The sequence below is a fragment of the Drosophila busckii genome, chromosome X (assembly GCF_011750605.1).
Source record: "Drosophila busckii strain San Diego stock center, stock number 13000-0081.31 chromosome X, ASM1175060v1, whole genome shotgun sequence".
In the NCBI taxonomy this organism is placed as follows: domain Eukaryota; kingdom Metazoa; phylum Arthropoda; class Insecta; order Diptera; family Drosophilidae; genus Drosophila; species Drosophila busckii.
Window position 1 is genome coordinate 7,193,830 of NC_046608.1, and position 25,131 is coordinate 7,218,960.

The 25,131-nt window shown below is 38.0% G+C and overlaps 1 protein-coding gene across 4 annotated transcripts; it reads right to left on the reverse strand.

Annotated features, from left to right (window-relative positions):
- Positions 1 to 1,983: 1,983 nt before the first annotated feature.
- LOC108607039 (tyrosine-protein phosphatase non-receptor type 9) lies at positions 1,984 to 24,960 on the reverse strand. Of its 4 annotated transcripts, none has more exons than XM_017997636.1 (8): positions 24,883 to 24,960; positions 13,695 to 14,114; positions 13,376 to 13,606; positions 3,470 to 4,386; positions 2,922 to 3,085; positions 2,623 to 2,852; positions 2,354 to 2,561; positions 1,984 to 2,289 (listed from the first exon to the last, which is right to left on the reverse strand). In XM_017997636.1, the coding sequence occupies exons 1-8, from the start codon at positions 24,922 to 24,924 to the stop codon at positions 2,063 to 2,065; spliced, it is 2,439 nt and encodes an 812-aa protein (XP_017853125.1). In that variant the 5' UTR covers positions 24,925 to 24,960; the 3' UTR covers positions 1,984 to 2,062. The 4 variants fall into 4 exon arrangements, with proteins under 4 accessions (XP_017853125.1, XP_017853123.1, XP_017853126.1 ...); XM_017997634.1 differs by lacking the exon at positions 24,883 to 24,960 and adding an exon at positions 18,798 to 18,911; XM_017997637.1 differs by lacking the exon at positions 24,883 to 24,960 and adding an exon at positions 15,586 to 15,639.
- Positions 24,961 to 25,131: the final 171 nt, after the last annotated feature.

The window sequence follows — 25,131 nt, forward strand, 5'->3', positions numbered from 1 at the left end:
CTAAAAGCTACTGACAATTTGCTATTGGAAACTGTTATTTGTAGTACATAATTTCTTTTGTTGTTTCGTTCTTTTCTTTGCTATTAATATTAAGTTTTTTTCGCGCCTAATGTGCAAGCGTTAGAATAAACAATTTCTTTTCGTTCTAAAATTTCTATTCATCATTTCATTTTCATTTTCATTATGTTGATCACAGCTTTTACCATCCTAATGATATACAGATTTATTATTTGTATGTATGTGTGTGTGTGTGTGCGGTTAACAAATTATGTGTGTAAATAAGTTACTAAATTCGCACCAAAAATACTGTTAAATGGACATACAATTGTTATTCGCATTTTGATTTTTTATACATTTTATATTCTAAAAAGTTAATACAAAATGTTATTCATTTTAGTTTTTAGTTTTTTTTTTTTTTTGATCAAAATGTTAACTTTAAAAAACGACAGCACAAATTAAATTACAGCAAACAAAAGTGGGAATCAACTAATTCGTTTAATTATACATTTAAATGCGTTTCGTACGCTTAAACTTTAGTTTGTTGCTTGCCAAGCAATTGATTTATTTACTTTGTTCTATATATATATAATTATGTATTTTATAATTATTAAGTTTGGTTCTAGACGGGAGAGGCCTGGTGGGTGGCTGCTGCTGCTTCTGCTGCTCAGAATACTTTGGAGAAAATGCTGCATTTATTTAATTATTTTAAGTTATACGGATCCATCGGCTATTTGCAACAACAGTTGAATATAATGTTAACAAATTTGTATTCTGTATTTTCATTAAATATGTATATACTATATATCGTATGCATGGAGCTATGTAACTTTCTGTAGATTCTGTCTCTATATATGTTTAATAAGTTAGTTGATTGTAGGAAATTTGCAGCAATTTGCGTAAATGTCATTTACATCTTTTACATTTAGGTAGTACATATCTATATATATATATATATATGTATAAAAAAAAAAATGTAATGTGGAAATGCACATTTTGCAATTATAATTAATGTTTTTGTTCGCCATATCCCGTGACCTTGCGCCTAAGTAAACAGTTTCATATCTTCAAGCTTAGCCCTTTGGTTCGGACGGTTTTTCATACTTTGGAGCTTGTTTTCAATTCAATTCGTTGTACTTGGCCGTGTTTTTGTTTTGTTTATGTTATGTATTCATGTATGGTAGCATCGTTAACTTTTGTTAATTAAACATTTGAATGTTTTGTTTTTAATTGTTACATTTATTTGATTTTCTTCTCAATTGCATTGCGCAACGTCGGCGTCGTCATTGTGTTTTTGTTTTTAGCATTTGATTTATACTAATTCTTTTGTTTTATGCACATTTACTTTCAACTAGTTTATATATGTTTAATTTTAAATTTAATTTAAATAAATGTACTTTACAATTCATGTTAATTAAACATTAATCATGGTATACAAAAAAAAAAATGTAATGATGATAATAATAATAATCAAAAACACGCACACGTTTAAACATAATACAAAAGAATTCATTTTACATATTCATTAATTACGTACATTACATTAAATACATATAGACAAATGTGCAGTTATATAAGTGTTTTCTTTCGCTATATATCGTATACACATATATATATATATTTATATGCATATCTATTTTGTAGAATTATACAGTTACACACAATTGTAGATTGCATCTCAGGAGTACACATAAATAATTATTAAATAATAAAAAAAAAAAAACGCACACTTCTACATTTACCAGAAAATCAACATTGCTAAATTTCATCATTCATCATTGGTGGACACTCCAAGTGTCCATACTTAATATAATTGTTGGTATGTTTCGTTTAAAAGAAATATTGGTATTATATTAGAGTAAACGTAAAGGTTCTAATACAAGAATTACAATTTTGTTTAAGAATAAGTTATCGTCAAATTTAAAATTACAATTAAAGCGCATCGAAAAGTATAAAATACAATTAAAAAAAAAAAAAAATAGATTTAAATAGCATTACTTTCGAATATATATAAACTGTATACAAGATGTGTTGTTGTTGTTGTTGTTGTGGTTAGATTTGTTGCTTAATCGGATTCCTGTTCCCGCTCATCGAAGCCAGCCAAGTCGACGGTCTGGAGCATGCCACGTGAGTAGGCGTACTCGATGAGCGCCAAGTGGCAAAAGACGTACTGATCCGGCATTTGTATGGAATAGGCGCGCTGGGAGCGAATCTTCTCAACGGTGCCGCGTATATCTGCCGTGCCCACATCCTCCAGCCGCGATATGCAAATGTCCAGCGTTATAAATGTGCCTAAGGGAGAAAAGAAAAACATTATTAATGTGAAATGTTTGAGTTAACAGCCATTGGCACTCACCTGTGCGTCCAATGCCAGCGCTGCAGTGCACCACAATGGGCGGACCGCGCGGATGTCCGGCCCAGGTGTCGCCCAGAGCGCGCACCAGCTGTGCCTGCTTGTCCCGCACCTTTTGCAGAAAGTTTAACATGGCCATGGCAGTGCTGGGCACACCATAGTCCGGCCAGCTGGTGAACTGCCAATGTGACACATTGCGAATTTCGTCAGTCTGCGAGAGAAAGTAAAAGAGTTAGCGTAATTAATTTGCACTTGTTGGCAGCTCTATGCACCTTTAGATTCTTTAATTCTAGCGATGCAACCGTATAGTCCTCATTGCACTCAACGCTAATTGTTCGCACTTGGTAATTTCCAAACTCTAAGGTTGTCTCTTCAGTCGTCTCCCAATATTGGCCGCACTTAACACGCCCGCGCTCCATGACGCGCGTCGTCATCACTATAACTAAACAATGTTGCTCCCAGATCATGCGCCAAAAGTCCTGGGATGTCTTTGGTAATGGACCTGTGTCCATAAAATAATCAATTAGCAATTAGGGTTTGTCTCATATGAGTTGAGACCACTGTACTGTACCTTGAGTTGAAATATATGCATTCTTCTGTTTGTAGCCATCGACAAAATTCGCATTTATGTAATCGGAGAGCTCGTCCTCATCCTCGTCGCGTGCCAGCACCACACGACTGTGATCATAGCATAGGACATCTGTATAACGATTTTTGGTCAAGTTGTTGCGCATGCTGAACGAAAGGGAAAGTTATAAATTAAATGGTATTCAGACTAAAGTAAATATTTATATTATTCTTAAGACTTTTATCATTGGGCAAAGTATTTGAACTAGTTACTAAGTAAAATTGAATTTATCGCACATTTTAATTAAAAGCCTCGTTCAATTTTTAAGTCTCTTATCATTTCAACTATATAAATGCTTATCTAAAATAATTTATAAATCTCTAGCTATGATTTACTGCAGTTAATTTAATAAGATAAGCAAGCATAGCGTAAAGTTGCCCAACTCTTTAATATACTTTGGAGTAGAGCTCATGCCCCGCTTACTATTTTTTGAGCGTACGTGAGTCCAACTCGAACTCGAAGTCTCCCATTCCATTGCAGCTTTTACTTACCGCGCATGCAGAAATGTGCCCTCGGGCGCACGATTCCTGATGTCCGCATACTCCTTGATCAGACCTTGGTGTCCCAGATCCTTGACCATTTGCACAATCATTTCGATTGTCTTGGGATCGCCTTCCTGGCCAGCTAGACTATCGTCGTCGCTAAAGCCGGATGAGGCGCTGCTGGGCGGATTCTCGGACCAGAACTCGGCGGGATTGCCGCTGGCCGTGCGTGCAACGCCGCTGCCATTGACTGTTTGTGTTGCTGTTGCCGTTGCCGTTGCTGCGCCGCTTGCTGCTGAGGCAGCAGCCACTTGACTGTCGCTTGTATTGAGTTTGAGTTGAGTGCCGGCGGCGGCGGCGGCGGCGGCGGCAACAGTAGCGCGATGACTGGGACTCAAGCCATTAATTGTGATGTTCTCATTGGGCTCCGCCGGCTGCTGCTGCTGTTGCTGCTGCTGCTGCTGCTGCGTGGCCGAGTTGTTAGAGGTGCCAGCAACTGTTGCTGGTGTGGGCTGCTGCTCGCCACTGCCGCTGACGGTGACGACAGTTGTGTTGCTGTCCGCCAGCTGATGCACGGCACTGATGATGGTGGTGGCGCTGGTGGTGTTGGTGCCGTTGGTGAGCAGCTGGGGCTGCTGTGGGGCTGCCACGCTGCCCACAATGTTGGCAAGCAGTTCGTCTTCACGGTTCGTCATCGAGCGGCGGCAATGCAGCAACCATGTGGCGTGATCGACTAACAGCGTGCCGCCCAAATGCAATGGGAGCGCCTTGCGCGGCACGTGCAACGACAACTGCGGCACCGATACAGTGAACACTCGCTCGCGCAGCTTCTCGCGCACAAACAGGCGCAGGATCTTAAAGGGCGCCTTGAACCACAACGGCGCCGTCACAATCAGCACCTTCTTCAATCGCGCCGGATAGCCGCCCTGCAAATTACAGAGAGAGAAAAAAAGTCAAGCAATTTAATATAAAATTCATTCAAAGCCAAACAACAACAATTTAATAATAATTACAACAATTGTTGGCGTTATCTGTGTATCGCATGTTTGCCAATTAATTACAAGCAGACATATATACATATATATGTATATATGTGAATAGCCCACGCTTGAGGGCCGACATTGGGTCACACACACACACACACTTGTTAACCTGGCTACACACACATACGCCCGCTTGTTATCATTGCGGAATTTATGTGGGCGCGCTTTCATTTGCTCAAACAAATGTTTTAATAATCAAACGCATAAAAGTAAAAGCTGCAAATGGCCAAGAGCACAACCAATTTCAATTTCAGCCAAATGAGAGGCCAACTACAAATATTTCAATACACTTTGCATTGCATTGTTTTTATAATTGATTTTGCTATAAGCATATTAATTGGCCTGCAGTTCTAGCTATGAATCTATGTGGAGCCTTCAATTCAATACTTGGCAGCACCTTCAAAATAATAAATTTCCATGAAGCTAACAGCAGCTTTAGTTAGAATGCATCCTTTGCAATTAGCAAGCCTGCACCTTATACTAAATTTAGCTGCTGCTTCGTTAACGCGCAGCTCATTAAAAAGCAACAACAAGCTCTGGCTAAATATAGAAATTGAATGGAGTGTATTTTTCCGACTAAAAATCTACCCACAACACAAATAATTGGAGCCGCATTGCGTAGGCAGGCGCTTCATGGCAAATGTACAGCATATAGCATATATATATGTCTGCACAATATGCGCGTGCATGAGCTTTGAGCTGTTTGCTGCTTAAACGAGCAGCGAGAAAATAATAATTGCAAGTGCGCAGTCAAACTGCTCAATACACTTGTGATGCGTTGAAAAGATGCAAAGCAGTAACTGCATGCGCAATTAGTTCGACGCTAGTTGTTATGATTGCTGAGATTTCGCCGCTCATACAGTCGCACGTGTCTATTGGAACACTTTGCATTGAGTGCGTATTGCGTATGTGCAAAGCAAACAAATTGTGTGTCGTTAGCAAAAATAATTGCCGAGATCTTGCTGCTCATACAGACAGGAAAATGCCTTTGACTTTGACTAGCTGCATATAGCAAATTGGCTGCAACTAGCGCTGAAATCTTGACGCACATGTTTCTATAACAATTGTAAGCTACACTTTTGTAACATATAATAATAACTGTCAAAGTGTATGGGGAAAATAAGCGCCGGAGCGAGCGCCACATTAATTTTGTTTAGCGAACGTGTTTGGGAACATGTACAAACAAGTCTGTGCTTGCTTGCTTGCTTGCCTGTCTGTCTGTCTGCCTGTCTGTCTGTCGTCTGTCGAACTGCTGCAGCAACCTTCACCCAGTTGCTAGCAGAAAATAAATATAGTATAGTGTGTTGAGAATGGAAATTGCATTGCGGCCATTTTGTGGAAAAAAAGGCAAATGGCGACGTTGCTGCTGCTGCTGCTGAATCTTTGCAACGATTGCTACAGCTCGATTGCAATCTCCATTCACACACACACACACACACACACACACACACACACACACAGGTGCAGGCAAAAGTATTCGTTACCGTGTCAACGTTGTTTACTCACTGTTTAGTGGTCAGAGCAATGCACAAAGAGATTAAGGTCAGCAGCAAAGACGCAAGGCATGTGAACAAGCGAAGCAAGGAAGGGGCTGCAACTTAGTTAACAGTTAGCAGCTTATGCTAAGTTACCTTACGCGCGATTAGAACTTGTTCATTTACATCAATGCAAAATGAATTCCTGGAAAAGCTGCGCACTAATGAATTCTATAAAAAACTGCTTTGCCCAGCTTTGCTCTTTTAGTTTCCAATTAAAATGCGATTGCATCATGGGACTCTGACTGTGTGTTATCTGCTGAACTTTGCTGCGAGCTCTGTGTGTGTGTGTGTGTGTGTGCGACCACAAGTTTATTTTAGTTCAAGGCTTCAGCTCGAGCGCTGTAAAGTAGGCAACGCATTTAGTCAAGCGAAAGTTTGCACAATTATTTATTAAAAAAAAAAACACTCGCTCGAGCTTCGCTTCACTACAGCAAAGCAAAGCTATGTGCTTCAATTTACAGCTGTGTGTGTGTGTGTGTGTGTGTGTGTGTGTGTTTGAGCTAATTCCGTGTAAATGTGCAAGCATTTTCAGTGGAAAACCCTCGAGTAGTTTACATATAAATAAAGCTTCAATCAAATGCAATTCATCTGGCTGCTAATTGCAAATATATGAATTTTAAATGCCCACGCATTTCAGCAAATAGTTGAGTCCTTTTTTCGAAGGAAAAGTTGGAAAACAGTCAAGAGAAAATGAAAACTTTGTCGTAACGATTTGTTGCTGCCCAATAACTAACTATATTAATAATAAATTGCGTATACGCCGTGTAATCAACAACAGCTGCGCACCTGCAAATAATAAAACAGCTGCAAGCAGCTTGATATAATCATTATTAAAGCAATTGACAGCACACACACACACACACACACACACATTTATTGTGCTGCTGCTGCCAATTGAGCCTTGAAAAGAAAAACAAGTCAAAACTCAAGCTTGAGTAAACAGAGGGCGCGCGACAAGTGGCTGCACTCCAAAGCGTAACGAAACGTCCCCAAACTCTACGCCTGCCACGCCCCCAAGCTCATTGTTGCAGCTACGTGCCTTTGCATGCAATAAGTCTAACTGTTAATTGTTGCCGGCATTTCATTATTGTTTTCTCTCTCTGCATTTCTATGCGTGTGCGTGTGTGTGTGTGTGTGAGTTTAGGGTGACCAGCAGTAATTACCACTGGCTGGCTGCTAATTAATGGAAAGCTTTAGCTGCAGCTTAGCCAAACAGCTGCAAAAACAGCACAAACTGCTTTAAAGACAAACACAAATATTTAGCTGCTGCGAAAAACAACAACAAATGCAGTTTGTTTAATTAAATATGCTGCAAGCTTCACTATTTTATAGCTAAGCGCAGATCTGCGAGCTAAACAGATCGTGCTAGCTATAAAATAGTTAGGCGCTCATCTCAGCTCAGCTAGCGATTTGTATTAAATGTTTTTGTTTTGTTTGCTGCCAGCTAAATTTATAATGCATTGACCTAAACTGAATTTATTGTATCAAAGCTGCTTTATTATTTAAATTGAATACTAAAAATAACTGTATAGAGTCTAGCGCAGCTGGCTGAGTTCAAAAACAATTACATTTCGTACATTAAGCATACGCCGCATGGGCTTTTGGCCACTTTGCATAATGGCAAATGAATAAGAAATGTCTTAAGCTCAACAACAACAACAACAACACTGGATAAACAATCTGAGAGCGCTCGCTGTACATATGACATGACATATGGGAGTGCTGCAACAACAACAACAACAACAACAATTCGACTTGTGTACATATGTATTTATAAATATGTGAAATTAGGCATGGCCAAAATAGGTAAAGCGTTTTAAAGCTTGTCGCCGACTTTGGGCATGAAACGAATTTCGTCGTCGTCATTGTCGCTCTCTTGGCCCTAAAAAGGCAAAAATAAAGAAACGAAGCAAACGCACATCATCAAAAGCTAATAAGCAATTAGTTAGTGTAAACGCTAGTCGGCTATAGTCTACACTCAACTGACTGACAACAAAATCGATAAGCCAGAGGGCAGCTGTGCGCTGATTTCATTCAACATTGGGCTAATAGTTTTCGAAATTTCTTGTTGTTGTTTTTGTTGTTGCTTGCACTTGATATTTGCTTCAACTATTTAAACAATAGCTGAAATATTCATTCATGTTGCCAAATCCTAAGCATGACTAATAACTAATACGCTTGGGCTTTGGCTGTTCCAGCATCAGTCTCTGTTTTTAATTTAAGAGTTGACTATAATTAATCACACTGTGCTGCGATTTGTCACACTGTGATTTAAGATTTGCATAATTCAACAAATTTTAGACTAATTATAGTGCAAAAATCTAAATTAAATATAGTAAATTGTTGCCTACGCCTACGCTAAGCATCAAAAGTGCAGTTACAATAATTAGCAGCAGCTCAGTTGATGCTGCTGCTGCCAATTGTTTAATACTATATACGCATAGCTGTAATTGTTGCTATTTTGGCAGCAATTAAATGCAACAACAATCAAACAAAATACACAGTAAGTCACAGCAGCTGTGACAAAAAAAAACGCTGAGAGCAAAATGTGCAATTTTTTTGTGTTTCTTGCTGCTGCTGTTATTGTTTATATAATGTGCTTTTGTTTTGTTTGTTGGTTACACAATTGAAGTTTACACAATTTACTGCAATTCTTTAATTAACTAAAATAGAAACAACGACGCAGCGGGGGCAGCAGCGGCGTCGGCGTCGGCGTCGCGACTTGAATTTTTTTTCTTCTTTGCTTTAATTGTTTCTACACTTGTAGATACTTTAGCTCTAACTTTGGCTTAGAACAACAAAAGATTGTTAGCTGCACATGTTTGCTTGTCTATTAAACAACACACACATGGACACACACACACATGCATATAAATTTACAGCACATACAACTGGATACACACACACTTACCGCATACACAAACACAGTTGCGTTCTTTTCTCTTGTTTTTTTTTAGTAAATTGTTTATTAGCCTGCTCGGGCTTTTAACTTAAACTTTGTGACACACACACACACACGCACAGAACAACAAAAAAAAAAATTGTTTTAAAAAATATGCATGTTTATATCGCAGTTTACTGAGTTTACGCTTTTTATTTATTCAATTAAAATGAACATTAAGTTTTGTTTGCAGCGCGTCGTCGTCGAAAACTGAAAGCTGAGCAACGTCTGTCTGTTTAGCCCTCTGCCGTGACTGTTAACAGCGGCGAAAACGTCAGCGCAGACGCATGTCTGACCAGCAGACGTCGCCGTCGTCGTCGTCGTCGCTGCTGTGCTCAGCAACCACCAGACTAAGCACTAACGCCAACGCAGCTGGCAAGAGAGAGAGAGAGAGAGCGCGCGAGAGAGAGCGTAAAACCTAGTGGCACGCTTTTGGTTACAAATTTGGCCACCCTGGTCACAAGTTAGAGCCAGCGCTTAAGGGTTGCTGAGAGAGAGCAAGAGCGAGAGAGAGAGCGCACGCGAGGGTGGCAAAGAGTGAAAGTGTATGCGTGAGTCTTAGGGGTAGCTTAGGCCGCATTTATATATTTTGGCATAATTGCATGGTTGCATTTTTATTGCAGCTGCTTAGCTTGGCTTGGCTGGCGTTGCCAGACTGTTTGCTTTTTTGCGAATAGCCGTTACAAACTTAAGATCTCTAGCTGGAGGCGTAACATTGAATTTGTTGTCTCATCATTTTTTGACATTGGCGCCCACGTTGCCGCGTTTCGAAAATTTGAATCGCGGAAATTCAAACAGCAAGTGAAAACTCGTTTTCAATTGTACAATTGAACTTGAATAAAGCAAACAAACAGTAACTTACATACAGCTGTCTGTCTGTCTGTCTGTCTGTCAGTCCGTATGTCCGTCTATATATTTGTACAATAAAAATGTAGTGCCAACAAATTGAGCGCGCTGTATAATTTTTATTTTTGTTGACTTTGAATTTGCATTTTAAGTTCAAAAACAACTCACACACACACACACACAGAAATCGCCACAACATTTGCGTCAATGTCAGACAGTAACAACAATAAGAGCAACAACAACAAACATCAACAAAAGACAAGCTAAAGCTAAAGGCAACGCATACGTTGTAAAAATAAAACGAAATTATTTAAACGCAATATATATTTAACAATGAATGAGAATATATATATATATATGCATATATATATATATATTATACGCTATATATAAACACACTTTCCCGCATACACTAAAAATAACAATATATCAAAAAAAAAAAAAAAAAACTGCTATAGACAAAACGAAACTGATTTCAGTTGCAGTTATCTCGCGAGCCAACAAAATAAATATATAACTATCTTAACGCTTTTGTTGTTGTTGCTGCTAGCAATTAATCAACTTTAGACCGTTAGCTTGTTACCGCAGCGTGTTTGTCTGTCTGTCTGTCTGTGTGTTACTAACTAGAGAATATTTTTGTTTTTTTTTTTTCTGCTAACGTACGTACATTGAAAGTTTTATATAGCAGCGGGGCACATAAATTTCGAATAGAACGTAGTAAAAACTCAACGAACGAATGAACACGCACGTTTTTTTATTCGCTTTTGGCTTCTTATAATCAATCTATTACGTTCGAATAGAACTCGTCAACTGAATTAGTTAATCAAGCACAAGATAGCGATAGCGATAGCCACAGAGAGAGAGCGACGACGACGCCGACTTGAGAGCGCGTGAGAGAGCGCAACAGCTGAGAGTGAGCAACGAACGCGTAAAGAAAAGAACAAAAACGAGAGTGAAAATATGTTGAAACTGCTGCTTACCTGTGGCTACGTGTGTGTGTGTGTCTTTGTACTTAGCAGATGTTTTACGTTTGCTACGATCGTGTTACTAAAAATTGTTGCTTTAAGTTTAATAAAAAATAACAAAGGCTGTTTTAATACTTTTGTTAATATTTATGCGTATGAGTAATATTTACAAAATCTTTGCATTGCTCATACGTCTCTACAATAAAACGATCGTTGTCACACTGTGCGCGCTTTCTTACTTGTATTTGCTCATTTGTTTCTGTGTGTATGTGTGTGTGTTTGCTACTTCCCTTGTCATGCTTAAAATTCCACTTTGCGCTTTTGCCTACTCGCGCGCTCTTGCTCATGCTCACACCCACATAGACTTGCCGCTGCTCTCTCGCTCTCTTGGCATTGTCGCTCTCTCTCCCTCTCAGCTGCGATTGCCCACGCAAATTATTTCATTGCTAAACTTTTGTTGTTGTTTTGCTGTGCGTTTTGATTTTTAAGTGTTTGTGCGCTGGCAAACATGTTTGTATATAAAAAAGTAAATTTCGGATGCAGCCAACTAATTAATATACTTTAATTTTAATTTGCATATATTAAACAATTTGACTGGCGTTGAAAATACATCAAACTTTTCAATGTGCTCTGAATTTAAAACAAAGCGTATCAAAATGTTCTAGTTAGTAGCTACATATAAATTAAGCTGTATAAAGTTCTACAGCTGTTGAATATTATTTATGGCCAGTTCCAACACTTTGCGCTACCCTTTTGCGCTTACTATAAAAATATCAAAGTGTATGCAAATATATCACCTGCTCTTTTCATTGATGATCACTATAAGCCGGTGCGCATAAGTATGCGTGTGTGTGTGTGTGTGTGTGTGCGTGCTTTTATGGTATTCAAATTCGGGTTTGAGAAAAAAGTTATACATGAAAACTGAATGAAATACGCAAAAACAGGCAAAAGAGCAATTGCTTGACTATTGTTGTTGTTGCTTGAGGGCAAAACGCATTACGGCAATAAACAAAGCAAAGAAATATGGGAGAAATTTCCATAGGCACTTGAGCACTTTAGTTACTTTTTCTAATGCTGACAAACTGTTGTACACTTTGTTACTTTTTTTTATATAGTGCAATCGACTTGTAGCAGATACACAACTTGCAGATACGCTTTATAAATGTCGAAAGTGCATAAATAGTGCATTTTATTAGCTTAAGCAAAAGTAGGCCTGAAGTTCAAACTAATCGATCGTACTGCAATTTTTCTTAATAGCCCTTAAATCAGCTAAGCCTTAGCTGATGCGTATACGTTATATTTGGCTTAAGCTAATCGAGATACCCAAAAATTTGTAAAGCGTATAAATAGCATGATGATTTAGTTACTAGTTACTGCGTGGGCGTAAACAGCGTAAGGGGCCAGCGAGGGGGGGTGGCAGTGACTTAAGTAAAACCCACACAGCTTTAGCTCGCATTCGTAGGCGTAGCTGCTTATGTAAAAATATATGCATATATATACAGCATATATACATATGTATATGAGCATAAGTCTAGAGCAGGGCATTGTTAGAGCGCCGCTGCTGATTATTATGTTTAACTACTTCCGTTGAGTTGTTGCTGCTGCTGCTGCTGCTGCTGCTCGAAGAAGGATTTCCGAGCCGAGTGCTCTTTTGTTATTGCGTATGTGTGTGTGTGTGCGTGTGCGTGCAAAGCATCAGTTAACTGGGGTTTGTGCTAATCAGAGAACCTACTTATATATATATATATATATATATATCGCTAGTCAGCAGCTGTTCGTGAATGACAGCAGCAGGTCATGCTCAAAACTTTTGCTGCATAGCGCGCATTTGGCCTTTTGATAAATATGACATATGACCCGAATACGCAGCGAGACATAACCAAACACAAATTTGTTCAGCTTGAAGAACAGACAGCACAAAAAAAAAACCAAAATCAACTTTGGTTATGCTTTTTGACTTTATAGGTAAGTGGTCATAATAATAGCAGCAGATCTTTTGCTATAAATAAAGACAACGCAGACAGTTTATGTTTCAACGGAATGGGCAAAAAGCTAAAATTGCAATTAGCTGTTGAGCCAAGTTTGCAATAGCACAATATAATTTCATGCAGTTCATGGCCATAAATATAATCTATTAAATTATTAAGCATGTCTCTTTAATATTAATTAATTAAATAAATTTGTTTTTACACACTATTCTATATCTTTTTACTTTCATGCCTAAAATATTGCCACAAAAACATATAAAACCTCCCACTGTGCATTGCTTGAGTCTGCGACTTAGCTAAAAAAAAAACTGTTGCCTACTTCTAGGAAGTGCGTATACTCAATGGGAATTGAACCAAGCGCAAACTAAATGCAGTTACTAATCGGCTTAAGTTATTAACATAAACATATGCTATATTTAAAGCTGCGCTAAGCACAGTTATTTATACATAAAATTAGATTATTAGATGCTAATTGCAAGCACTGTTGCCATTGACTTTTGCAATTAAATGCGCACTGTTAATTGAAACAATAATAAAGCTGAGCAATAAGCAACAGCAACGCACTGGCTGCAATAATTTAATTACTTTGCTTACCTTGAGCAATGTGAGAATCTTTTGCGACAGATCGTAATCGAAATTGGAATATTTGGAGCCGCTCATATCGTAGATGAACACAAGGCCCGCACGCTGTGTCTCATTGTCCTGCAGTGCGCAGTCGAGTTGGTAAACAATTCCTTGCAGCGTTGTTGTATGTGAGGCGCACAAGGGACTGTGTCGATTGGCCGTAAAGACGGCAATAGCTGCGCCACTCGAAGTGCGAGCAGGCTGCAATCAAAGGTGAGCGCAAATCAAATATAAAAAAAAACATATAAAATGCAATTAATTGTTGCTTCAGTGCAGCTGCAGTGCTTACCAATATGGTAAATTTGCCCGTTTGCAGCTCGGAGCGCAGTGGCTCCACATCCGGATTGATGTCGTAGAGAAACTCCCTTTGGCGTATCTGCTCATGCTGCTCAAAGAGCGAGACGGCGCGGTCTATATCAAACTTGCGAGCATATAAAAACTTAACAGCTGTCGTATGTGAGATATGACGTCGTATGGGAGGCAATGCTGATGATGAAACTGACGCTACTGACAATGATTGCGGCTCTATTTGTTGTTGTTGATGATGTTGCTGCTGCTGCTGCTGCTGCTGCTGTTGTTGTTGTTGTTGTTGTTGTGAATTGGTATTAAAATTATTGGCGTTGGCGCCGTTGGAGGGGGATGCTGTGAAGGCTGCTGTGCTGCAGTTAGCGCCCAAATTGTTGCAGAGATCAATGAATTGTTTAACAGCCTGTGGATGAAAGCGCAAATTGGCCAAAGCGCAAAAGAAAAAAAAAAAAAAAACAGAAACAATAAAAATTAATAAGGCAAAAACGTGAATAAATGCTTAGTGGCAATAAATAAATATAAATATACAATGTATGTATGGCTGGCATTGAAATTGGGTCAAGTATGTTCAAAAGATTGGCGCTGACCACAGTTCGGTTCTTTGAAATTAAATTCCTAAATAATGAAAACTAGAGCGCTGCTCATATATAAAATATAATCTACAAATTAATTGCATTAAAACCATAAGCTGGCAGCATTTATGTTAAAATTCGAATTTAATTATTGAACAGTTTTATTTATTTAAGCTTAACAAACAAACTGCTTTTATTTTCATTTTTTGATAATATAAATTTGAAGCAAGTCTTTGATTATTATAGTTGCTGCTATGACTTTCTGAACAATGAATTACGACATTATGTACAATTAATAATTTAAATAATTGCTTTTAATAGCAACAAAATACAGCTGCACTCAGCTTTGCTATAAAAAAAGGTCATAGGTTGGGCCAGCGTCTTAATTGCTGCACTTCAAACTAAAAGCTCGAAATCTATACTCAAAATTTAATTATAGAAAAGGGCAGAACATAAGCATAATGTATATATTGCCTGACTCAAAGCATTTGATTGCACAAAATGCTGTAAAAATGATTAACAACATTGCTGCTTGTAATAAATATTTTGATGCTTTTTTTGCTGTGACAAGCCGCATTTCGCCTGCGTATTCACTTCAACAAATACCAAGAACATAGTTCAATAACATAAATTCACAATAATTCACATTTTTTCTATTACACACGCGAAAGTATCAGAATTCATTTTCATGTGAAATTTCTGCTGCTGCACTAATTTGAATCTTGTATGAAATATATATATTAACGCTGTATTGATAAGCGCGATGCTGACACAGAGAGCAAAAACAAAATATGTGACAGGAAATGAATTTTTTAATAAAGAAAAATATAATAAAGCTGAACTTAATATGTATGTCTGTTAATGCCATGAAAATTCAAAATTCAAAATTCAACGACAAGCAGCTTATGGGAAATTTTTCTGCAAACATATGGCAACGCTTAGTGAAGCGTTAAGCTGCTTGAAGTTTCGTTGCAATGCCAATTACAGCGAATGCTAATGGCAATGGCTAATGGCTCTCAACTGTAGTAATTTTCTACGAATTCATTCGGTCAACTGATATATTGACAAAAATATGAAAGCAGAGCACTGAAATTTCAAAACTAGCAGCAAGGTTTAAGCTCAGACACGTGCTTAAGCTTTACTTCCTATAAGCCATTCATACATTCATTCATTCATTCATTGAAGCGCTTTGATTAGTTCATCAAAATGCATAACACGAGCGGCAGCAGCTCAATAGACAGAGACAGCAATAGCTGAGTTGTTGTGGGTGGCACTGGCAGGGTGGGTGGGGCAGCAACACACCTGTTCGCGATTGCGTCGACGCTGATATAGATGCACCATTTTCACAATTAATTCACAATAACAAACAAAAAATATATCTCTATATATATATAATTTATATAGTCGCTGGTCTGCACTTGGATCAATACACGCGTTGTGACTCGTTCAAAGTATCTTTCATTACTGAAACAGCAAAGAACACGCGTCGCAGTCGACGGCGACGGCGACGGCGACGGCAACAGCGACTGCGAGATCGTTCGAAAACGAAACAAAAAAAAACTCTGCTGATAGCAAACTGCAGTCGACTGCGCTGCGTCGCGTCGCTGCTTTGATGACTAGTTGCGCTCAGTGCTGGCTGATTAAGCTTTTTTTTTTTGGCGAAAAATATTTTCATAAAGCAACGAGCGAACGTTTTTTCAATTTCAATTAAATGTAAATATTTGTGTAGCGAAAAAAATGCAAGTATCTTTTATGTTTTTTTCACCATTTTATGCCACAAGCGTGTGCTGCAATGTGTTGAGTATAAATATATTAAATCCCTTGGTTTATTAAATGTTCAATTATTTGTTTTAGCTTTTTTTTTTTCAATATGTTGTCAGCACTATTAGTGGCAGGCAACGAACTTGTATTGAACTGCAGCGTAAACACGGCTTTAAGTAATGCTAGCCGCTTGCCTGGCTGACGACTTGACTAAGGGTTATGGACAAAATTCTAAGAAGCGCGCTTACAGTTTGGGCTGCGATTTTGGCTTTGGTGACACTGACACTGCCGCCGCTCTGTGGCATTCCGATAAATTGAGTCATAGACATTTTTGGTCGGCGTTGCCTGTTTTGTGTCCATGTGTCAGCAGCAAAGCGGCCGAGAGTTTGACGTCGACGACGGCATCAGCAACAGCCATAAAAACAAATGTGTATGTTGAAACGTCGTTAGCCAACGTTAAGCAACGTGGCTCAAATGTAACAAAGGGAAGTACAGAAGCCGCAGCAGCGGCAATATGCAATTTAAGCGGAGTGAGTAAGAGAAAGAGCCAGAGCGGAAGAGATCTTTCCATATAAGAACGATCATAGTTGAGGCATAAGCTAGTCATCAGTATTATTTATATTTTCTTTTGTAATTTCTTAACTCTTAGGCATGCTAAATGTTGTAACTCAACCTATTAAATTTTAAGCTTTAAATAATTAATTATATATATATAAAAGAAAGAGTATAAGCTATGCCAAATTTTGTAGCTCAAAATATTTAATGTTAAGCTTAAGGTTTTTATATTTTTTATTGTTAAATTAAGATTTTTACTGAACTTCAACTCTTATTAAAAGCAAATTAAGCTTAACTTTTTCTATATAAAGTGTATTTAATAGTTGGCTGCCTTCAATTTTAATTGCGTGCTGGTTTTTATTTGCTTTTAACTTCTTTTACTTTTTATCTACTGCAAGAACCTGTTTGCAAAACGGAACTTGATTATTATAAATCATCTTTTTGTTTTCTTTCTTTAATTCTTGCTTTCTTCATTTTGTTTGATGTTTTTTTCGCTTTGCGTACGTGCGAAGCTTAAGCTTTTGCATTTTCATATTACGCCCAAGAATAAAACTAGTTAAAAGCGATAGTAAGTGCAAAACTGAAAAACACATTTACTTGGCTTACTTTTCTCTTAGTGTAGCAACAAAAGGTGATTATGTACCTAAATGTTTATACAGAGAAACAATGCGTCATTCCGTGTTATTTCGACGAACCAATCTCGAGTTGAAATCGGTAGAAATGTTAAGCTCAACTTTAAATGCATAATTTAAAAAGTATTGCAAAAATAAAACTAATAAATTAAACAATTGCTGAACATAAAACATGTTTAAGCAAATAAATGATTAAACAAAGCACATTGCGTATAGAAATTTGTTTAAATTAGCCATTAACAATGACACATATCCGTTTCCGTTGTTGCCTTAAGCGCAACTAAACTAAACCAAAGCCATCTTAACTGTGCAACAAGAAAATTCTCTTTGTGGCATGAGTAATCAAGTATGTAATAATTATTTATATACAAGATCAGGCCATGAACATATGTACAGACACTCGTTCAATCGGCTATCATTTGCTTGTCATGCCATCAACGATTAGCCGTGATCACATACATTTATTACATTCTGATTAATCAGAAACGAAACGTGATCGTGTGAATTGCAATTTGCAGCTAGGCAAGGCACTAAATTTAAACGTGAAATAATATACCTAAGCTGCTATATAATAATAGTAATAATAATAAGCTTTGCATCTGCCAATCAGCCAAGCAACTGTGGTTTCAATTAAATTGCTACAATTTGTGAAATTCCAACTCTTTAATTCTTGACTAGTAATAATTAAATAAAACAGAACTAAAAGTGATTGTATTAGTTCATATTTTAGTTTTCAACAATTAAATAACTTTTAATTCGAAATATCAATTTCTATGAATGTTTTATCAGTTTCTATCATTTTTCAAATCAGAAATTCTAAATTAAATTCGAGTAAAAATAGAAAATGTATAGAAATCTGCTTTTTGCGAAAGTTATTTAATGTTCACTTGATTGCCTATTATGCAAATAGCTAAGCATATAATAAATAATAGTCTTTAACAAACAAAAGTAAGTAGTTGAAATAATTTCTCCGGCTTAAGTACAGAGAGAAAAGCTTAACGTTGAATAATGTGTTTATCACTTGCAGCTTAACTGGATTTAATAAACTTGTTTACAAAAGCTTTAACTAACAAAAAGTTAAGCGCTAGAATATATAAATAAATCAGCTAGCTATAACTAGCTTTCTCAAAGGCACACACACACACACATCTATATGTGTGTAGTTATAGCAAAGCGAAAGAAACTACAAAAGATGTAAGAACCTACAACGACTGAGATGAGTTAATAAAAGTTGAAGCACAAAGGCAAGAGCAAGAACAACAACAACAACGAGAGCATTTAAGAAAAGGAGGCACAACAAGAAAACAGCAATGAAGCGTGTCTATAAATAGACGCAAAGGCACAAAACAAAACTACAGTGGCTGCAATTGATGTGGAGACTAGGCAAAGCACAAAAGGTGGGTAAGCTGCAAGTCAAGTCAAAATCAAAATCAAAGTAAGCTGCGACTGACAGCAACAAATACAAAGAGACAGACAGACCGCGGCAAAGGAAAAGGCAAAGGAGCAAAGGAAAGTGTAGTGAACAAAGCAGCAGAGAGAGGGAGATAAAGAGCAGAGAGCGCGCACCTTGGCTATGTTGAGCAGCAGACGCCGATGACAATTGTACTCTTTGGCATTATCATAATCGTTGGCTGCTGCAGCTTGTTTATCCTGACAAGGCGTCATTTTCACATAGAGTGCTGCACACACATTATACAAAATTATAATTTGTTTACATTTACAGCTAGTTAAAGCTTCGAAAAACACACACGCACTTTGGAGCACTGATCACCAAACAAAAAACGCAATATTTAGAGCTCTCAAGTTACGATGGAACAACGCGCGACGCGGCTGCGACGCTGACGACAACTGATGTTGGGTCAGGCAACGGCAAACAGCAAGCAGCAAACAAGCAACAGGCAGCAAGCAGTAGCAGCACACACACACACACAGACAGCGACAGCGACGTACGTGACGCTGCTACGGGCCAGCAGCAGTGTCTTGGGAAGATTTTCACCTTAATGCCGCTCCAGAAAAAAAAAAAATAAAACTACACACACACACACACACGCTCAACAGCAGCTAGAGTTAAAGCAAGCCCCCTCCCAAGCTCCATAACGTAAACAGAGCGCGTGGCGCAGCAGCAGCAGCGCAGTTACCAGAAGAAGAAAAAACAAAATAGTCTGCGCAGGCCTCACCTCACTTACTCTTGTTGTTGTTGTTATTGCTGTTATTGCTCTTGCTGCCACTCACACGGATCAATGTCAGCCATTTAAAAAAAGAGAGCGAGAGCGCAGCAAGAGAGCTTAAGAGAGCGTAAGCCGCATGTTAATGTAAGGCTTTAGTCTTTAGTCAGGCTGTTAGCTTACAGTTTGCGTTTTGCTGTTGCATTTAATAGGCATTTCAATTAAATAAATTATAATTTGCATATACAAACATACAAAGCGCATACGCTTATAACAGTTTGTCTGTCTGTGTGTGCGTAAATTAAAGCGCCTTTTGTACTGAAGTCAAAAGTCAAGTATGCGCCTGACTGCGCACTAAGCCGCTGTCGCAGCCGCCGTCGCCGCCGCTGAGCAGCTTTTGTGCTTTACTTAATTTATGTTTATGCACTCGCAGTCGCGCGCTCTCTCTCACACACACACACACTCGCTCTTGCTGTCTAACTTTATTTTATCTTACGAATTCTTAAGAAAGTGTTGAGGAATTTCGCTTCATGTGTCGCAGCGCCAGAGCGTTGAAATATAAAATAAATATAAAGAAATTTCTCTTGCGAGCTTTTTGGTTTTGCTTTTCTACAGATTTTGCGCATGATTATTGTTATTGTTATAATTATGACGCTTTCTTAAAACGATCGGCGCTTAAAGCGACAGGCGTGACAGGCTTTGCCATCAGGCATATCCCCACTACAAAGCCAATACATATAAATTATTTATACAGAAAATAAGCGAGGTGTGTTCGATATATAAATACGAAATGATTATTATATTGATTAATTTTTCTTTTACTAAAGTTTTGGTTTGAAGGTTTATACAACTCTAAATTGTTTAATGAAATGTAACATAAATTATTATATATATTCTCATTAGTTTGCGAAACCGCCCTCGTATGTTTATTTATACGCATGCAGCATGTTGAAAACTTTCTATTGAATGATTTTTCATCTCATTCAAATCAGCCTGAAAAAGAAATCATATAATTTGTATAAGCTTTGTCACACAAAAACCTCTCGAAACAAGTTTTATCTGTAAATTTTACAGGCGGGAATTGGCAGAGAGTGAGGCACAGCAGCAACCTACTTAGAAAGTGATCCGAATGGGATTAGTGGGTCTCCCCGGTTACGCAAGTAAACCAAAAAAAATAAATAAATATATATGGGGAATTATTTTGTGGCAACAACATGATGTGACAATTTAGCCAACTTGTAAACAATTATGCAAGCAGCTGCAGCAGCAATTCGCAATTACAAAATACAAAAACAAGCGCAGCCAACTGCTCAATACACTTTGTCTAGCATTAGTCGCATATAAATAAAGCTTGCTCACATACTTTTGACATACCCTTTGGTATTTTGTTTAAACGTTGTCCAAGTGTATGAAAAGCTATGTTCAAGTAAAAGTTAATTAAGCCGCAGAGAGCACAAAGCTTGATGAAATTGCACTGCATTTGGTATTAAAAGTTATTTGCAATGTTGCTTAGAGACTCTAAGCTCGGGCCGCTCTAACAATGAAAGCTAACGGCCACGCTTTAATTAACTGCCGGCAACGGGCCCGCAATGTAGGGCAAAAGAAAAGCTCTAAGCAAAAATATAAAATGGGCAGCAAGCAAAAAATAAACAAGCAAACTTATTTCTTTTCACAATGTAAATTGGTCAAACCAATCAAAAAAAAAAAGACGAGGCAATGGCCAACAACAATAATAGGCATGGCCAAGCGTTGATAATAGTTTGGGCTATATGTATTGAAAGTTCTTTCAACTCTACTATGTATAAACATATACATATGTGAGCATAAATTTCTTTTTGAAAGCCCCGCTGGCATTAGAAAGAAAGTGTTAAAATAATTGTTTTAGTAGCTGCGACTGAACCCGCGGGGTCATGGCATATGCAAACAAAATGCAATTTAGTTGCAGATATTGCAACAAAGACTTAAGCACGACGACCATGAGCAGAGAGACAAGTTGATGATGAACAGAACAAGCAGCAAGCAGCGGAAATAAAACATTAGATACAATACATGGGGGCCACATAGCATATGCTGCTGCTTTGGTCGAGAACAAAACGCTAACGAAAGCGTTAGAAAGCAGATGAGCCGCAGCTTGAGCCCAAAAACACAAACAAAAGGAAAACAAAAAGCTCTCGACATCAACAGCAGCAGCAGCCGAGCAGCAGTCAAAGCAGCGATTAAGCGCATCAAGTTGAAGACGATGAAACCATTGTGGAAGCAACAGCAGAGCAGACCAGAGCGGAGAAGAGCAAGGAAGCAGTCTCCGAGAGCCACTCGGCCGGTCGGTCACATGTGGGAGTTCAACAACCTGCGATTGGCATAAAAAGTACGCAAACCAGCAGTAATCATAATACAAATATACATAGACACGTAGTAGTATATAAACATATATATTTATATATATATAACACTTAACATTCGCTCGCTTACAGTCTAATCCGCAGACGCGCGCTCTGTGGTGTCTAATTATGTATAAATAAATAGAAAATGCGTACGTAAAAACAATTACGTACGTAAGTTTATTTTTAGGTAGAGAGTTGACCCGGTTAAATGCCAAGTTAGGCACTTAAGGCTTAAGCAAAGTTTGTGGGTGTAAGCCACTTATAGCATCAAATATGCAAATATTCTTACGTGGAAGCCAATTATATTGTAATTTAAAAACAATACGCGGCGTATGCTTAATATTTAAGCTGCAAATCTCTTAAGTACGTTATTGCAGTTTATATTTTAAAAGCTGTGCAGAATTATTTAAAACCGCTGCATACAAACTTATTATTATTGAACTGATTAGTGATCTGATTTCTAAAATTATACTGCCAACATGTTTGAATTATGCCCAAAATAAACTGCAATATTAATTACTTCAGTTATAAGCTAATCGCTCGCTTTATGCACACAATCATTTAATATATTAAACAATATGGCAACAGCCAAGCTAAACTGCACTCCCAATTGCAAAGTACAACGCAAAAGCAACAAAAATATCAAAATTATATAGGTATGCGCTATAAATAGGTGCAAAGCTGATATATACAAGTAGAGCAGCGCAGAGTATGAGTGTTTAGCTATATACATAAATATATATATATGCAGCATATAATCGCCAAAGGGACTGCAAACATTTACTTGCGCATTTAACAAGGTTTGTTTCATTTAAATACAACATTTGTTAACAGCGAAATAATTACAACTGACTGTGCTTTAGACACACTTTGCTGCGCCTTGTTGTTTATTTTTTGCCCACCTTTTGCCTAGGTATCTAAGCATTGGGGGCCCCTGGAAACAGCTTCAAAGGCTTCCCAAGCGCACAGTCCCAACAGTCGGACAGAACGTGCTCTATTTTAATTTTTTTCTTTTTAACTTTTTTTCTCTCTCCATATTTAATAGTATATATTTTTGTTTGTAGGTTGTCTTGTGGTGTGCCTATTGTTGTAGTTCGTCGTCGTCGTCGTGGGTTTTGCTAGCGATAGCGTTGGCCTATTTACAGCTATATATACATATATGTTTGCTGCATACAGTGCATGTTATATATATATATATATATATATATGTTTGTACATAGAATACAGTGATTTGTTTTGCTTTTAATGAAAGTCATTGTTGTTATCACCGACGAGCGCACTTTTGCGGCCTAATCAACGCAAATGAGAAAGCCAGTCAGTCAGTCAGTCAGTGAAATGAAATGAAAAGCGAGTCACTGCAACAGGCACACACACACACTAACAACACCCAACCACCACCACCACCACCCACCCACCCTTGAGCCTTGCCAACAATAAGGTTATTGTACTGTATTTTGGCCTGTACTCGATTTTGTTAGGGGCGGGGTACAGCAATTTATATTTTTTTGCTGGGTTCAGAGTCCGCGCACAAGGATAAACAACAATAACAACAATGAAGCGACGACGACGTCTGTAAATAAGTCAACTGCAATGGGACAATAATATTTCATAACCATACAGCTCAGACATGCACATTGTTGGCATTGTTATTGGTAAATTGCTCTTTTTATAATTCTCTTTATATAAGCACTTTGAGATTATTTATATTAATGTATTGAAGATCTTAATGTATATTTAAAAATAGGGGTCCACACCCCCAGTCATCTTATGGGAATTGTTCTAATCTTTTGTGACGCCTCCAGAGAGCTTGGGTTGTTAACATTTATCAAATTAATTATTTCATTGAATTTCTATGCTTGAGATGAATTAAATTGCGACTTAAGAAAACCAAAAATATAATTGGAAAATCTGGTTCGCACCAATTAAGTAGATCAACAAACGAAATTCAAATGAAAGGCACTTCAATGGAACGGAACTTGAATGAATGGCGCCTTAAACAAATAATAAACAAATAAAGGAGCACACGTCAAGCAAACAGAGCGCTCAATAGAAATGATCAAATATGTTTGCTTGATGTGTGTGTGTGCCTATTGGAATTTTCTTGCAGCTCTTAGTATGCAAGGTCAGCCTCAGCCGCCGCACACATTTACATTTGTGTAGCTGCTGCTGCTGCTGCGATTAAGCAAACAATGAACTTTGCATCAGCTGGAGGAAGTCAATGCATTTCAAAAACTGCGCAAAACTTGAAGCAGAAGATAGCAATGAGGGAGCTGCGGCGGAGGATATGCTGGTCAGTTGAAAATTTGGCACAGCTGCCAGCCAGCCAGTTAGTTAGTGTTGTATGCATTGAGCGCAGCAGCGCAAAGATCTTCAGTTGCGCCAGCTCAGCAGAACCGGTTTTTGCTTGGCACCGTTTGGCAGGCACTGTAAATTGCAGCAACTGCAACTGCAGCAACAACAACAACAATAGCGGAAATCACTTTCCCTACTGTAAATACAATACATTGCAGCAGCAGCAACAGCAAGAATAAGAGCAACCACTTGCTACACACACACACACGAACAAGAAAAAAATAGAAAGAAAAAGATACGTTTGTGCTTTTGGTGGAGAACGCTTGTTGTTATTGTTTGATAACAAGATAATGCATCGGAATTCACTTGGAGATTGAGTTGCACGGCAGCTCATATTCAATTGACACGTGCTAATAGAGCATAACAACGAAAACAACAACAAACTTTATGCATAGAGATGTATTAATGTGTGTGTGTGTGCTTGTGACATTTGTATGTGCCATACATTAATCTGTATTTATGAGTCGAATAATTGTGTGCACAATTGCCGAAATACCGCTGAAACACATTGCAACACACACGCAAGCTCAAATCACTCAATACACACACAAACAAACAACACACACATACGCATGCAAGCAATAGCATACGCACGCATACACTTGTCCAGTTAGAAACAGCACGCATGTAGTTTTTATGTTTAATTATTGCTCAGCGGCCTTAGCACTCTCATAACTTTGCACAATCTTTAGGGTGTGTGTCAGCTTGCCAGCATATACAATTGTTTCAACAATTCTTTGTTTATACACTTACAAATTCTTGGTCTTGTTGTTCAACCGCTACCTCCGACGCCATTTTACGAATGTGAACTAAAGTAGAGATGTAATTCGATTCGATTTTAATCGGCAAATGCAATTTGTTTTGAACGATCGAAACGAGCAGCGATTCAATTACGAAAACAGTGTTCAACAGCACTATGTGTGAGTGTGAGTGAGAGAGAGCTTGATTTATCGGTGTGAGCAAACATGTTCGAGCGAGTATTTTGAATTTGTAAGCGCTTGG

Bases quoted from the DNA above. Each gene is read 5' to 3' on its own strand.
- LOC108607039 (XM_017997634.1), bottom strand. From the start codon at position 18,896: ATGACGCCTTGTCAGGATAAACAAGCTGCAGCAGCCAACGATTATGAT. The intron at 3,086-3,469 runs GTAAGTAAAAGC...CCTTTCGTTCAG, and splicing joins GGCACATTTCTGCATGCGCG to CATGCGCAACAACTTGACCA. The intron at 2,853-2,921 runs GTACAGTACAGT...TTATGGACACAG, and splicing joins TGCATATATTTCAACTCAAG to GTCCATTACCAAAGACATCC.